The sequence below is a fragment of the Heptranchias perlo genome, chromosome 20 (genome assembly GCF_035084215.1).
Source record: "Heptranchias perlo isolate sHepPer1 chromosome 20, sHepPer1.hap1, whole genome shotgun sequence".
Taxonomy (NCBI): domain Eukaryota; kingdom Metazoa; phylum Chordata; class Chondrichthyes; order Hexanchiformes; family Hexanchidae; genus Heptranchias; species Heptranchias perlo.
Window position 1 is genome coordinate 50129971 of NC_090344.1, and position 15705 is coordinate 50145675.

At 49.9% G+C, this 15705-nt stretch overlaps 1 protein-coding gene across 2 annotated transcripts in view; it reads right to left on the minus strand.

Moving 5' to 3' along the window:
* Window positions 1-15705, minus strand: part of dock5 (dedicator of cytokinesis 5) — a 158312-nt gene that overhangs the window by 52813 nt on the left and 89794 nt on the right. For both annotated transcript variants that reach the window (XM_068001334.1, XM_068001335.1), the window contains 7 exons: window positions 11418-11543; window positions 7579-7703; window positions 6566-6664; window positions 5554-5626; window positions 4216-4319; window positions 1859-2039; window positions 646-743 (listed from right to left, as the gene is read on the minus strand). In XM_068001334.1, the coding sequence (XP_067857435.1) occupies window positions 646-743; window positions 1859-2039; window positions 4216-4319; window positions 5554-5626; window positions 6566-6664; window positions 7579-7703; window positions 11418-11543 (806 nt within the window). The remainder of the gene's footprint in view (window positions 1-645; window positions 744-1858; window positions 2040-4215; window positions 4320-5553; window positions 5627-6565; window positions 6665-7578; window positions 7704-11417; window positions 11544-15705) is intronic.

Consider the following 15705-nt stretch of genomic DNA (forward strand, 5'->3'; position numbering starts at 1 on the left):
GAGCAGGGAGATGTGTCAAGATGAGCCAAGCTCCAATGGCGGCATCAGGGCATCTGGCTGGGAGTTTCCGAACCCAAACTGAGTTTGAGTGAACGGACAATGCCCTCAGAGACAGGAGCCCTGCGAAGCTTCATCCACCGTACCCCTTTAAAAGGTGGGGTGCGCTGCTCGACCCCCTCCTTCCCCCCCCCCGACAGTTCGCTCGGTGATCTCACCAACACCAAATGATCTAACCAAAATATTGAAAAAACTTAACAGAACTATATACAAAGAAAAACTAAAAGTTGATGTAGTCAGTTGTATTTTTTTCCCCTAATTTACAAAAGTGGTGATCTCACACTCTCTTTAAAGGATGCGGTGGCAACAGAAAGACAAAACACAAAAGGTAAAAAGTCACAATATCAAAATAATTTTTAAAAATTACACAGAACAACAACATTCCAAGTTGAACAATAGATTTCTGATGATTGTGTTTTGCCTCCATTGACCATCACAGTTGACTCCCGTCCCTTTGCCAATCTCACGACCATTTGGCTGAAGACAGCACTTGTTATTTTTCTATCAGCTGTGCAGCAAGTACGTCACTAGAGACCTGAGCGAGACAAGGACAGTTTGAAGTGGGCATGTGTCCCCCCAGGCACTTACTTTCACAATCTCGCTCCCATCCACTTCCATTAACCGTTTGAGGTTTTGCTCAACGCTCTGGTGACTGGACCGCCAGTTTAACAGACCCAACAGGTCAACTGTGAACACAATTCACACAAAATTGTCAGGGAAAGAAAGAACTTGCATTTACGTAGTGCCTTTCACGACCTTAGGATGTTCCAAAGCGCTTTTCAGCCAATTAAGTACTTTTAAAGTTTAATGTAGGAAACATGGCAGCCAATTTGCACGCACAGCAAGATCCCACAAAGAGCAATGAGATATATGACCATATAGCCTGTTTTTTATTGATGTTGGTGGAGGGATAAATGTTGGTCAGGACACTGGGGAGAACTCCCCTGCTCTTCTTCGAATAGTGCCATGGGATCTTTGACTTCCACTTTATGGAGAGGTTTGTCCAGGTAATTCCAGAGCTGAGGGCCTTGATGGCCAATGATGGGGTGAAGGAAGTGGGGAATGCACAAAAGGCCAGAGTTGGAGGAGCGCAAGATCTCGGAGGGTTGTAGGGCTGGAGGAGGTTACGGAGATAGGGAGAGGCGAGGCCACGGAGGGATTTGAACCAGAGGATGAGAATTTTAAAATCAAGATGTTGCTGGACCGGGAGCCAATGTAGGTCAGCGAGCACAGGGGCGATGGGTGAAAGGGACTTGGTACGTGCTACAATACGGGCAACAGAGTTTTGGATGGAAGATGAGCGGCCGGCCAAGAGAACATTGGAATATTCGAGCCTGTAAGTAACAAAGGCATGGATGAGGATGTCGGCCGCAGACGGTCTGAGGCAGGGGTGGGGACGAGCGATGTTAAGAAGGTGAATGTAGGCGATCTTGGTGATGGAGAGAATATGGGGTCAGAAGCTCATCTCAGGGTCAAATAGGACACCAAGGTTGCAAACGGTCTGGTTCAGCCTCAGATAGTGTCCAGGGAGAGGGATGGAGTCGGTGGCCAGGGAACGGAGATTGTTGCGGGAGACCAATGACAATGGCTTCAGTCTTCCCAATATTTAGTTGGAGGAAATTTCGGCTCATCCAGCACTGGATGGAAATATCACATTCTTTCAGTAGAGGGAGCTCTTTACAGTGGGAATTCAGGCACATCAATGGAAGAGAGTGAAGGGATTTTAGTCCAGTTCAAACTCAACTGTACAATAACAGTCGTCTCCATTGGCCACTCCGCTCTCTATTTGTTTGGAACCTACCGTTTTGGGTGAGTTTTGTAGAACAGACGAGAGTTGAAATCTGAAAACTGTCTTTGATGACCGACAAGCTGGCAGAGTGGTGCAATCCTTTCCCAAGCTGACTCTCCCTCGCCTCCTGCTCCTCCTTAGTCCCAGCTTGAGTCAGGTAACACTTGGCGTCTTCAGCTTTCTTCGTGTCTCCCTGTTGATGAATCAAATTTACAGCTGATAGCTTTTTTTTAGGGGGGAACGTTTTTTTTCTTGACCGTCATTAACGCGGGGGCGCTGGCTGGGAGGGAGGGACTCCCGCACCCTAACGGTGTGGTGGGAGCCGTGTTCACAAGTACGCACAGACACAAAGAGGCGCACACACCCAGACACAAAGAGGCGCACACACCCAGACACAAAGAGGCGCACACACCCAGACACAAAGAGGCGCACACACCCAGACACAAAGAGGCGCACACACCCAGACACAAAGAGGCGCACACACCCAGACACAAAGAGGCGCACACACCCAGACACAAAGAGGCGCACACACCCAGACACAAAGAGGCACACACACCCAGACACAAAGAGGCACACACACCCAGACACAAAGAGGCGCACACACCCAGACACAAAGAGGCACACACACCCAGACACAAAGAGGCACACACACACAGACACAAAGAGGCACACACACACAGACACAAAGAGGCACACACACCCAGACACAAAGAGGCACACACACCCAGACACAAAGAGGCGCACACACCCAGACACAAAGAGGCGCACACACCCAGACACAAAGAGGCGCACACACCCAGACACAAAGAGGCGCACACACCCAGACACAAAGAGGCGCACACACCCAGACACAAAGAGGCGCACACACCCAGACACAAAGAGGCGCACACACCCAGACACAAAGAGGCGCACACACCCAGACACAAAGAGGCACACACACCCAGACACAAAGAGGCACACACACACAGACACAAAGAGGCACACACACACAGACACAAAGAGGCACACACACCCAGACACAAAGAGGCACACACACCCAGACACAAAGAGGCACACACACCCAGACACAAAGAGGCACACACACCCAGACACAAAGAGGCGCACACACCCAGACACAAAGAGGCACACACACAAAGAGGCACACACACACAGACACAAAGAGGCGCACACACCCAGACACAAAGAGGCACACACACCCAGACACAAAGAGGCGCACACACCCAGACACAAAGAGGCACACACACCCAGACACAAAGAGGCGCACACACACAGACACAAAGAGGCACACACACACAGACACAAAGAGGCACACACACCCAGACACAAAGAGGCGCACACACCCAGACACAAAGAGGCGCACACACCCAGACACAAAGAGGCGCACACACACAGACACAAAGAGGCACACTCACCCAGACACAAAGAGGCACACACACCCAGACACAAAGAGGCACACACACCCAGACACAAAGAGGCGCACACACCCAGACACAAAGAGGCACACACACAAAGAGGCACACACACACAGACACAAAGAGGCGCACACACCCAGACACAAAGAGGCGCACACACCCAGACACAAAGAGGCGCACACACCCAGACACAAAGAGGCGCACACACCCAGACACAAAGAGGCACACACACCCAGACACAAAGAGGCACACACACCCAGACACAAAGAGGCGCACACACCCAGACACAAAGAGGCACACACACAAAGAGGCACACACACACAGACACAAAGAGGCGCACACACCCAGACACAAAGAGGCACACACACCCAGACACAAAGAGGCACACACACACAGACACAAAGAGGCACACACACACAGACACAAAGAGGCGCACACACCCAGACACAAAGAGGCGCACACACCCAGACACAAAGAGGCGCACACACCCAGACACAAAGAGGCGCACACACCCAGACACAAAGAGGCGCACACACCCAGACAAAAAGAGGCGCACACACCCAGACACAAAGAGGCGCACACACCCAGACACAAAGAGGCACACACACACAGACACAAAGAGGCGCACACACCCAGACACAAAGAGGCGCACACACCCAGACACAAAGAGGCGCACACACACAGACACAAAGAGGCACACACACCCAGACACAAAGAGGCGCACACACCCAGACACAAAGAGGCACACACACCCAGACACAAAGAGGCACACACACCCAGACACAAAGAGGCGCACACACCCAGACACAAAGAGGCACACACACAAAGAGGCACACACACACAGACACAAAGAGGCGCACACACCCAGACACAAAGAGGCACACACACCCAGACACAAAGAGGCACACACACCCAGACACTTGCACCTCCACAAGTCGCCATTCTTCACCTGCCCACCTTAAAGACGATTAAGTCGTGCTTCCCGTCACGTAACGTGGTGCCGTCCGCCTTCATTAACTTCACGAACGCCATTCCAAAGAGCTTCTCAGACTTATCTTTTGCTGCAGGTACAGAAACAGGCAATTTGTAAAAGGGACAGGCTCCACAAAGGCCGAGGGAGCAAACCTTACCTCTGCGTCTTTGTGTGTTTTTAAATCATTTATTATTTCAGTTTTTCTTTCACGTTTCCTTTTTGAAAGTTATTTTCTCTTGCACGACACATCACCCCCCGTGGAACTCTCTCCCCCGAAAAGCTGTTGAGACTGGGGGTCAATTGAACATTTCAAGACTGAGATTGATAGATTTTTGTTGGGCAAGGGTATTAAGGGCTACGGAACCAAGGCGAGTAGATGGAGTTAAGATACAGATCAGCCATGATCTCATGAAATGTCAGAACGGACTCGAGGGGCTGAATGGCCTCCTCCTGTTCCTATGTTCCCTCCATTCTCCCATTTGGAATGGGCGCCCCTTCACTTTGAACAGCTGAACACCAAAAAGAGGATCACACCCTAATCATGGAGCACAGAAGGAGGCCATTCGGCCCATCATGCCTGTGCTGGCTCTTTGAAAGAGCTATCCAATTCGTCCCTGCTCGTTCCCCATAGCCCCTGCAAATTTTTCCCCCTTCAAGTATTGATCCAATTCCCTTTTGAAAGTTACTATTAAATCTGCTTCCACCGCCCTTTCAGGCAGCGCGTTCCAGATCATAACAACTCGCCGCGTCAAAAAAAATTCTCCATCTCCCCAGCTGTCTCCTTTTTTTTCCTGAAGCAGGCTATTCGACAGCAGGAGTCACCGCAGCTGAGCCTGATCCTGATTCCGTCCGGCATGCAGCAGGAGTCACTGGATTGCCGCTCCTTAGAGAGACCGAGAGAGGAGCTCCCAACACCTGGAGCCTGACTGTGACCAGACAGCTCGGCACAGAACAGGGAGGCAACCTGTCACCTTCCCGGTTTCTGTGGTTAAAACCACACTAAGTGCTGCATTTACCAACTGATCCCTCTAAGGTAAGCTCACCAGCAAACCTGCTTTATCATTAGCTCCCTCAAACCATGAATCAACCAGGTGGGTTGGCGAATGAATTATATTTGTTACAGCCCCGATACTTTGTCCCGTCTACCCCCTCTTATTTGCGGTTTGTGTTTGACTCTACGAGAGCCACACCGGAGAGAGAAAGGGAGGAAAAAGACCCTGGAAAAATTGTTAAGAAAATTTAGATTGATGGCATTTTTTATTTGGTGCTGCCTTCAACGACCTGCAGCATGCTGAAACAATTCCTGTAAGTTTATAACTTACACTCCTGTGAAGATCTGTGTCGAAACGTGAACCGTAAATGACAGCGGTGAACATCTTCGATCGGAATCGCCACCTGCAAGGGAAAGAGAAACAAGGAGGATCGCTGAGCTTGGGTTTCTTCGCCCCCTCCATGCCCGCCCCACGTCCCTCCCCACTGTCCTGAGGCACTATGTGATGGGGTGCTGTCTACAGGGAGTGGGGCCAGTCGGTACCTCACCCTCGTCACCATTCTCCATGTCTGGGGGCAGACAGTGATTGTGGCTTGGCCAAAAACAGCTGTGTAGGGGCATCACAGGCAAACCTGACACCCCCCCGTCCTCACTCGACATCCACAAACACTGGATAATAATCGACAGCAGGATCCCAGGGCGTTTCTTCCTCTTCCCTTCTCCAAGCCCAGGGGCACCGAAACCAATTGTAACATCCCAACCGCCTGACATCAGCACAGACGGGATGGAAAGAGGAAAGAATTTCATTTCTCCAGCGCCTTTCACGGCCTCAGGACATCCCAAAGTGCTTTACAGCCCAAGAAGTACTTTTGAAGTGTTGTACTGTAGGAAACATGGCAGCCAATTTGTGCACAGCAAGCTCCCACAAACTGATAATGACCAGATCATCTGTTTTAGTGATGTTGGTAGAGGGATAAATATTGGCCAGGACACCAGGCCACGCCAGAACAACTCCCTTGTTCTTCTTGGAATAGTGGCCATGGGCTCTTTTAGGTCCACCTGAGAGGGCAGAGGAGGCCTCAGTTAATGTATCATCCGAGAGACAGCACCTCCGACAGTGCAGCACTCCCTCAGTACTGCACTCGGAGTGTCAGCCTCGATTATGTGCTTAAGTCTCTGGAGAGGGGCTTGAACCCATGACCTTCTGACTCAGAGGCAAGAGTGCTATCACTGAGCTGGAACTTTCCAGACATTTCCCCTCTTTACCATTGTGGGGGCTTTGCAATGTTGCCTATAATTTTACAGCAGCAAGCAACAATGTTTGGAACCAAAAAAAAACCCACCTTAACTGTTTCGTACCAGAAGGGCTGTTTCACTTGGTAGTAGATGACTGACTTGTACTCAGATATTCCCTCGTAACCTGCTCCAGGAAATATCGCTTTCTGTCGGAAGAATGGCAGTGAGACGGTTAAATGGAGGCAGGGGGGCACTTTTGTCAATCAGTGTCGGCACCAAGCCCTCCCAGGTTAGTTACAGTCGGGTTAGAGGCGAGAGCAAAGCTCCTTCCACCGTTCGAGAAAACTGAGCAACAGCTTCAAGCAAGCTGAAGCAACTGCTTCGAAGCTGATGACATGTCGTTACACACCGTCCAGTGGGCCACAGACTTATCACAACTTAAACTGCAGGTATCCCCCACACATTCCATCACTTACAGTCGGGGAGAGAATGGCAACATCTTTGCTAAATTTTCCCCTCATTTCTTGCTAAGAAATTGTGGATAAAGTTGGGTAATCTGTAAACCCTGTAATAAGATTGTTTATTTGGTTGTCACAGCGACACGGAGGCACTTCTGACCTCACTTTGCAGAGGCTAAAACCAATCGAGCCAGGAAACTTTTATTTTCCAAGAGCAAAGCTCCGACTTTTTAAAGTGGTTTCCGTCCATTGATTCAGGTGAACTGCGGCCAGGGCCCCCTGGCTGTTTCACCCACTGTCAGTCTCTGTTTGAGGGGGGGGGTGAGGTACACGAGAGCAGTCTGCAGATCGATCCTGCCTCTGTGCGGGGAATTGGGCGTGACCTTGCTCAGTGCGGCACCGAGCCAGGCGTGGATCGGAGAGTGCGGACTCGTCCCGTGCTACCTGGGGGCGGCGGAGCACGTACCGCAGCTCTGGCTCACAGCGGGCGCTATCGTGTTTCCGCAGTTTCATCCTGCCTGGTTTTCTTCCCATATTTTCACTCTCGTGGGCAGTCAGGATAATCCCCCTGGAAAGCGGAGCTGTGGAAGGATGAGGAAAAATATCCGGGGAGGGGGGAGGGGGGACAGTGGATTGAGAAGTCTAGAACGTTCTCTCCGTACCTCGATCCGATTACCGTCCTCGTCATACACTGCCATCGCCACCTCCACGTTCTTTGGGGTTTTTTTCTTTCCCTTATCGAACTCTCCTTGGACCAGAGTGACGTAAATGTCATTTCTAATATCACCTGCAACAACAGACAGCAGGAGTCTTACGCTCGACAAAGGTGCTCTCCACTACACCAGCTCTCCTGTTGGGAAATGCTGTGTTTCAAGACTAGAATCAAGGAATCGCTTTTTTGTAAAAAAAAGATGAGATTGCTGGAAACACTCAGCAAGACATAGGAACAGGAGTAGGCCATTCAGCCCCTCGTGCCTGCTCCGCCATTCGATAACATCATGGCTGATCTGTGATCTAACTCCATATACCTGCCTTTGGCCCATATCCCTTAATACCTTTGGTTGACAAAAAGCTATCTATCTCAGATTTAAATTTAGCAATTGAGCTAGACAGGCAGAGCATCTGCGAAGAGAAAGTGACAAGTTAATGCTGGGTCCTGATCAAGGGCGATACTCGAAACTAAAACTTGTCACTTCTCGGAACACAGGAGCAGGGGGAGGCCATTCAGCCCCTCGAACCTGTACCGCCATTCATTTAGGTCCTGGCTGATCTCTCCACAGATGCTGACCGACCTGCTGAGTGTTTCCAGCATTTTCTGTTTTTTATTTCAGATTTCCAGCATCCGCAGTATTTACGTTTGATTGTGTTTTTGCCTTTGACTTGTTTTTCCTAAATTCTAAAGCTCGAGTGCGCGCAAAGTGGACCGGGGCCATTTACATCTCACCTTTGACCCTTGGCCTCTGGGACACTCTGCTCTTCCCTCTCTTTCCACCAAGCAACGGAAAGTGATTTTGAAGCAGGCCGATCCCACCAGCCCAGCTGCTCGTGAAAAGCCCCCATTAAAATGCAACTATTGGTCCTACAGGTCTTTTCCTCTTCCTGTGGGGAGGTGGCTGGCCTCCACTTAGCAACAGCTCCCTGTGCCGTGACTGAAATCAGGAGCTCGGTGCGCGGGGAAATCCCAGGCCTGGACATGCGTCCCATCACTCCTTGGTGCCCTCAAGCGAGTCACTGGTTGGGATCGTGACCCTCAACAAAATGTTTGAGAAGCACAGCTCTAAAAGTGAACAGATCTTCATAGTACCATACAGCACAGAAGGAGGCCATTCGGCCCATCGTGCCTGTGCCGGCTCTTTGAATGAGTTATCCATTAGTCCCACTCCCCCCTGCTCTTTTCCCATAGCCCTGCAAATTTTTCCTTTTCAAGTATTTATCCAATTCCCTTTTGAAAGTTATTATTGAATCTGCTTCCACCGCCCTTTCAGGCAGCGCATTCCAGATCAGAACAACTCGCTGCGTAAAAGAAAAATTCTCCTCATCTCCCCTCTGGCTCTTTTGTCGATTATCTTAAATCTGTGTCCCCTGGTTAACTCTTACAGGCGAAGATTATGACAGGAAATGTCCCAGTTTACTTACAGGATTCCAATAATAACATGAACATAAGTGTGGTCGACCCAGCGATATCACTGTGTGACCAATCATACCTGCCTCTAAAACGTTTTCTCACTTCAGATGCACCTTGAATGGCACCAACCATTTAGACTGGCAGCAGGGAACAACCTTTTATTTTGGAGTAGGCGATCTCACGACCAAGGGCCATCTGAGAGTTCCCCAGCACACACTGTGACACTGTCTGTTTAAGCCCAAGAGAGAAACGCATCACTCTATCCGTGGAACTGAATGGTGCAGATCAGGAAGGCCCATGGAGGATATTACAGCTGTAGACACTGCCGAGGCCATGTGAGCCTGGAGCTGCATCCCAATCACGTAGAGTCTGCAGGAGAGGAGAATGCGAGTGGAAGCTTGGGACTAAGGTCTCGTACCCCAGCATAGGCCATAAGACCATAAGAGATAGGAGCAGGAGTAGGCCATTCGGCCTCTCGAGCCTGCTCCGCCACTTACTGAGATCATGGTTGATCTGATTTTTACCTCAACTCCACTTTCCCGCCCTTTCCCCATATCCTTTGACTCCCTTGCTGATCAAAAATTTGTCTAACACAGCCTTGAATGTATTCAGTGACTCAGCCTCCACAGCTTTTTGGGGTAAAGAATTCCAAAGATTCACGACCCTCTGGAAAAAGAAATTCTTCCTCATTTCCGTCTTAAACGCTGACCCCTTATTCTGAGACTATGCCCCCGAGTTTTAGACTCCCCCATGAGGGGTAACATCCTCTCAGCATCCACCCTATCGAGTCCCCTCAGAATCTTGTATGTTTCAATAAGATCTCCTCTCAATCTTCTAAACTCCAATGAGTATCGACCCAACCTGTTCAATCTTTCCTCATAAGACAACCCTTCCATACCCGGAATCAACCGAGTGAACCTTCTCTGAACTGCCTCCAATGAAAGTATGTCCTTCCTTAAATAAGGGCACCAGAACTGTACACAGTACTCCAGGTGTGGTCTCACCAGCACCCTGTACAGTTGTAGCATGACTTCCTTGATTTTATATTCCATCCCCCTAGAAATAAAGGCCAATATTCCGTTTGCCTTCCGGATTACCTGCTGCACCTGTATGTTGACTTGTTGTGTTTCATGTACGAGGACACCCAGATCCCTCTGTACCGCAGCATTTTGTAGTATTTCTCCATTCAAATAATATTTTGCTTTTTTATTTTTCCTCCCAAAGTGGATGACTTCACATTTTCCCACATTATATTCCATCTGCCAAATTTTTGCCCATTCACTTAACCTGTCAATATCCCTTTGCAGACACTTTGTGTCCTCATCGCAACTTGCTTTTCCACCTATCTTTGTATCATCAGCAAATTTGGCCACAAGACACTCTGTTCTTTCATCCAAGTCATTGATATATATTGTAAATAGTTGAGGCCCCAGCACTGAGCCCTGCGGCCCCCCACTAGTTACAGATTGCCATTTTGAAAATGACCCTTTTATCCCGACTCTTTGTTTTCTGTTAGTTAGCCAATCCTCTATCCATGCCAGTATATTACCCCCAACACCATGAGCTCTTATCTTGTGCAGTCATCTTTTATGTGGCACCTTATCGAATGCCTTTTGGAAATCCAAATATACTGCATCCATTGGTTCCCCTTTATCCACCCTGCCTGTTACTTCCTCAAAGAACTCTAATAAATTTGTCAGACATGATTTCCCCTTCATAAAACCATGTTGACTCTCCTTGATTGTATTATGAGTCTCCAAATGTCCTGCTACTACTTCCTTAATAATGGATTCTAGCATTTTCCCAATGACAGATGTTAGGCTAACTGGTCTATTGTTACCTGCTTTCTGTCTCACTCCCTTCTTGAATAGGGGTGTTACGTTTGTGGTTTTCCAATCTGCTGGGACCTTTCCAGAATCTAGTGAATTCTGGAAGATTACAACCAATGCATCCACTATCTCTGCAGCCACTTCCTTTAAGACCCTCGGATGCAAGCCATCAGGTCCAGGGGACTTGTCACCCTTTGGACCCATTAGTTTACCGAGTACTTTTTCTCTCGTGATAGTGATTGTTTTTAGTTCCTCCCTCCCCTTTGCCCCTTGATTTTTTACTATTATTGGTATATTATTAGTGTCTTCTACTGTGAAGACAGATACAAAATATCTGTTCAATTCCTCTGCCATTTCCTTGTTTTCCATTATTATTTCCCCAGTCTCATCCTCTAAGGGACCAATGTTTACTTTAGCTACCCTCTTCCTTTTTATATACTTGTAGAAGCTTTTACTGTCAGTTTTTATATTTCTTGCTAGTTTACTCTCATAATTTATTTATGGCCGATCGCCCATCCACAGGATTTTATTGACCGCAGATCCTCACCTGGAAGAACGATCTCAGGAAATCCCATTTTCCGAGCGACAGCCGTCGATCTGTCCACCAGGTGTGGAAAATCCTTGTGAACTTGCTGGATATCCCCAGGCAGCAGCTTCATGGAGACCCAGAGCCCTGGAACAAGGTAATCGCTGGTGAGTTTGAGGACTATGGTAAATGAACACATTGTTTGATTGCAGTATTTTCCTGTGTGTATTTACTGTTTTATACACACTCTGCTTCATAGAATCGTAGAACCTAACGGCATAGAAGGAGGCCTCTCGGCCCATCGTGCCTGTGCCGGCTCTTTGAAAGAGTTACCCAATTAGTCCCCTTTCCCCACAGCCCTGTACCTTTTTTTCCTTCAAGTATTTATCCAATTCCCTTTTGAAAGTTATTATTGAATCTGCTTCCACCGCCCTTTCAGGCAGCGCATTCCAGATCAGAACAACTCGCCGCGTAAAAAAAATTTCTCCTCATCTCCCCTCTGGTTCTTCTGCCAATTATCTTAAATCTGTGTCCTCTGGTTACTGACCCTCCTGCCACTGGAAACAGTTTCTCCTTATTTACTCCATCAAAACCCCTCATGATTTTGAAGACCTCTATTAAATCTCCCCTTAACCTTCTCTACTCTAAGGAGAACAATCCCAGCTGAGACAACTATCTTGTTCATCACTCTCCATATATTACAGCCTCTCTGGTTTCTTTCCCATGCTCTCTCCAAGCTCAAATTGTCCACGAGACCCACCTCCTGCTCCCCTTGACCCATTCCCACCAAACTGCTGACCACCCAACTTCCTTTCCTTGACCTGCCTGCTAGCTGACATTATGGGCTCGATGTTACCAGGCCTGCGGGTTTCCGGCGGGTTGGGTTTCGGGAGCGTGGTCAACACGCTCGGTGAAATTAGTGGGTTGCCCGCGCGATCGTAGCAGGCAACACACTAATTGGAGCCACTTACCTGCTCCTCCGGGGTCCACGCTGCTGGTCTGCGCGTCGGGCGGGCTGCGCATGCGCAGTACGATCTGTCAGCTGGAGGCGCTCTAGTTAAAGGGGCAGTCCTCCACTGACAGATGCTGCAACCAATGGAACAAATTTCAGCATGGAGCAGCCCAGGGGGAAGGCTGCTCCCAGTTTAATGATGCCTCACCCCAGGTATCATCAGATGGGGTGAGGAGGAGGGGGAGGACAGAGATCTTCCACCCGGCGGGCGGGAGGAAGCGGCCAGCCTCTGCCACCAAGAAGGCCTGGCTCGAGGTGGCAGAGGGGGTCACCTGCGCAACCAACATATCGCCCACCTGCATACAGTGCAGGAGGCGCTGCAATGACCGCAGTAGGTCAGCCACAGTGAGAACACGAAGTCTTTCCCCTACACTCCATCTGCCACAACACTGCCCCAACCCCACATCTCCTTCGGCACCGCCAACACTACTCTGTCACATCACCCCTCATACCCACTCAAACCCCATCCTCATCTTACCTCCACCTACTCACCTCGCCAGTACTCATCCTGCCACTAACACGCAACCCAATCCTCATACAATCTCATGGCTGTATCCCATACTCACCCTCTCGTGCATCTCCCTCACGGCCAGCCTCACTCAACCTGCCACCACCTGTGCTGCAGCCACAGGGCATGCATCACATATGTGCAGTAGGCAGCGTAAGGCAAATGTTTCGTGAGCATGAATGGGGTGCACAAGGGTGTCGGAGGGTTTGCCATGGGTGTTACCTATATTGAATTTCAGAGCAACAAACAGCACACATTATATTGGCACCACCACTGCCATGTCTCCGCGAATCCTGTCCGTTGTGTCCAATAATGCCCGCTCCTGGGTATCACTATGAGGACCCACCACTGATGCCACCCATCGTGTTACTGCAGAGTAGGTGCAGGTGTATTTGCAGGGCTCTTCCGCGCAGACCACTGAGAGACATCGGCGGTGTACCCGGCTGCACCCTGGAAGGATGCAGAGGAGAAGTTGTGGAGGGCAGTGGTGACTTTGGCAGTGACAGGTAAGCACTTGGTGCTGGGGCCAGCCAGGAGCCGCTCGGCATGAAAGAGCCTGCAGATCTCCACGACTACATGTCGAGCGAATCTGCGCCTCCGTGTGCACTGCTGCTCGGAGAGGTCCGGGGAGCTTCGCCTCGGTCTGTGGACCCTGTGGCGAGGGTAGTGCCCTCTGCGATGCGTCTCTCTCTGCGGTAGCCCTCCCTCCTGCTGTGCAGGTGGGCGTGCAACAACACCGTGTTGGGGGGCTCCACGTCTCTGCGGCGGACGGCGTGGACTGCGAGGCTGCTGGGGCTGGTCATGCTCTTCGTCCTCCGAGGGTCTCCACACACCACCCATCTGGCAGGTGTTGGTCTGAGGGGTTGTGCAGGGTAGGTGGGTGGTTCCTCGGACTGGGGCTGCGGTTTCGTGTCAGTCTGTCCTCTGGCTTGGCGGGGGGTGGTGGGGGGCAGGGGTTGCCCTATGTGACGCGGTGGCCTCCTGCGTGGGTGAGGGCTCTCCCCCGTGGAGTGCACCTTGTCAGCTGCCACAGGCTGCTGGCTGCAACACGCCTGGTTGGAGAGAGACTGTTTCCCCCAGTGTGTGAAACACTCTGCGATGAAGGTAAAATCCCACGCTTCCTCTTTTGACAGCTGATTCAGCTCATTAACTGACCACAACAAGCAAGGTAAGTACTCTCAAGTGGAACCCCGCTGGCTTTAATTGCCTGCGGGATTCCCACCAGCGGGGGCCACGCACGCAGCCCCGCACGTCATCGGGGAACCCGGAAGTGGTCGGGATCGCGGCGCGATCCGGTCACGTGACCGCATATCGGGATTTTCGGGGCCTCCCCGCTGGAAACCCGCAGGAAACCCGACCCTAAAATCGAGCCCTATGTATCTCCTTGGCTGCAATGCCTTTCGTTGTTGAACAGCCCGCCCACACTTGCTGCCTGGTCTCACATGTGAAGATCGGACATTTGGGCGAGGCACTGCAGGGCTGCCGAATGGCATGAACCACAATTTGCCACAAATCATAGAATGGTTACAGCACAGGAGGAGGCCATTCGGCCCATTGAGCCTGTGCCGGCTCTTTGTAAGAGCAATCCAGTTAGTCCCATTCCCCCCGCTCTTTCCCTGTCGCCCTGTAATTTTTTCCCTTCAAGTATTTATCCAATTCCTTTTTGAAAGCCACGATTGAATCTGCTTCCACCGCCCTTTCCAGATCACAACTCCTCGCTTTGGAAATTGGTGGGGCCCCCACCCAACGTAACGGACAGTCTCACTGTGGGTAAACCAGACTCTTGGGCAAAGGGAAAAATCAGAGGTAAAGCTCCTTCCAGTGAGCACCGGTCCTGAAGACTACAATTGAAGCAGAACGTTTACCGGTCCCAGGAGCAGGACTTGTCGCTGATTTTCCCTTCCTCAGCAAAATCTCGTTCTATAAATGTCTTTTGACAAAATATTTGTCACAGGGTGCAAGATAACATCAGCCAGCAACACAACACCATTACACTTGCTGTGATAAACACATCAATTTAAACAAACTAGTGGAATTGCTGCTCTAGCTGAAGTCCGTTAGCTCAGCACTGGTGAATCTGCAAACTCCCTGGTCTTTATGGCTCAGTTCCATTTTCATATGTTCACCAAGCAACTGTGGAACTTTATAATATAATTTGTTCTTATGGGTTACAGCCAGGCTGTGCCTTATTTGTAATGGACATGTTAACAGGTTTATATTTGAATGAGTAATGCTCTTGTTAAAATGGCAGACAGAATAATATTATGCAAACTTGTTAGGAACATAGGAACAGGAGGAGGCCATTCAGCCCCTCGATCCTGTTCCGCCATTCAATTAGATCATGGCTGATCTGTATCTTCACGCCATCTACCCGCCTTGGTCCCGTAACCCTTAACACCCTTGCCGAACAAAAATCTATCAATCTCAGTTTTGACATTTTCAATTGACCCCCAGCACTCAACAACTTTTTGGGGGAAGAGAGTTCCAGATTTCCACTCCCCGTTGTGTGAAGAAGTGCTTCCTGACATCACCCCTGAACGGCCTGGCTCTAATTTTAAGGTTATGCCCCCTTGTTCTGGACTCCCCCCACCAGAGGAAATAGTTTCTCTCTACCTACCCCATCAAATCCTTCAATCATCTTAAACACCTCAATTAGATCACCCCTTAATCTTCTATACTCGAGGGAATACAAGCCTAGTCTATGCAACTTGTCCTCATCATTTAATTTTGTTTGGTAGTAATTTCCCACTGTGCCTGCTAAAGCTGAATGGTCTGGGCAGGGAGTGCCA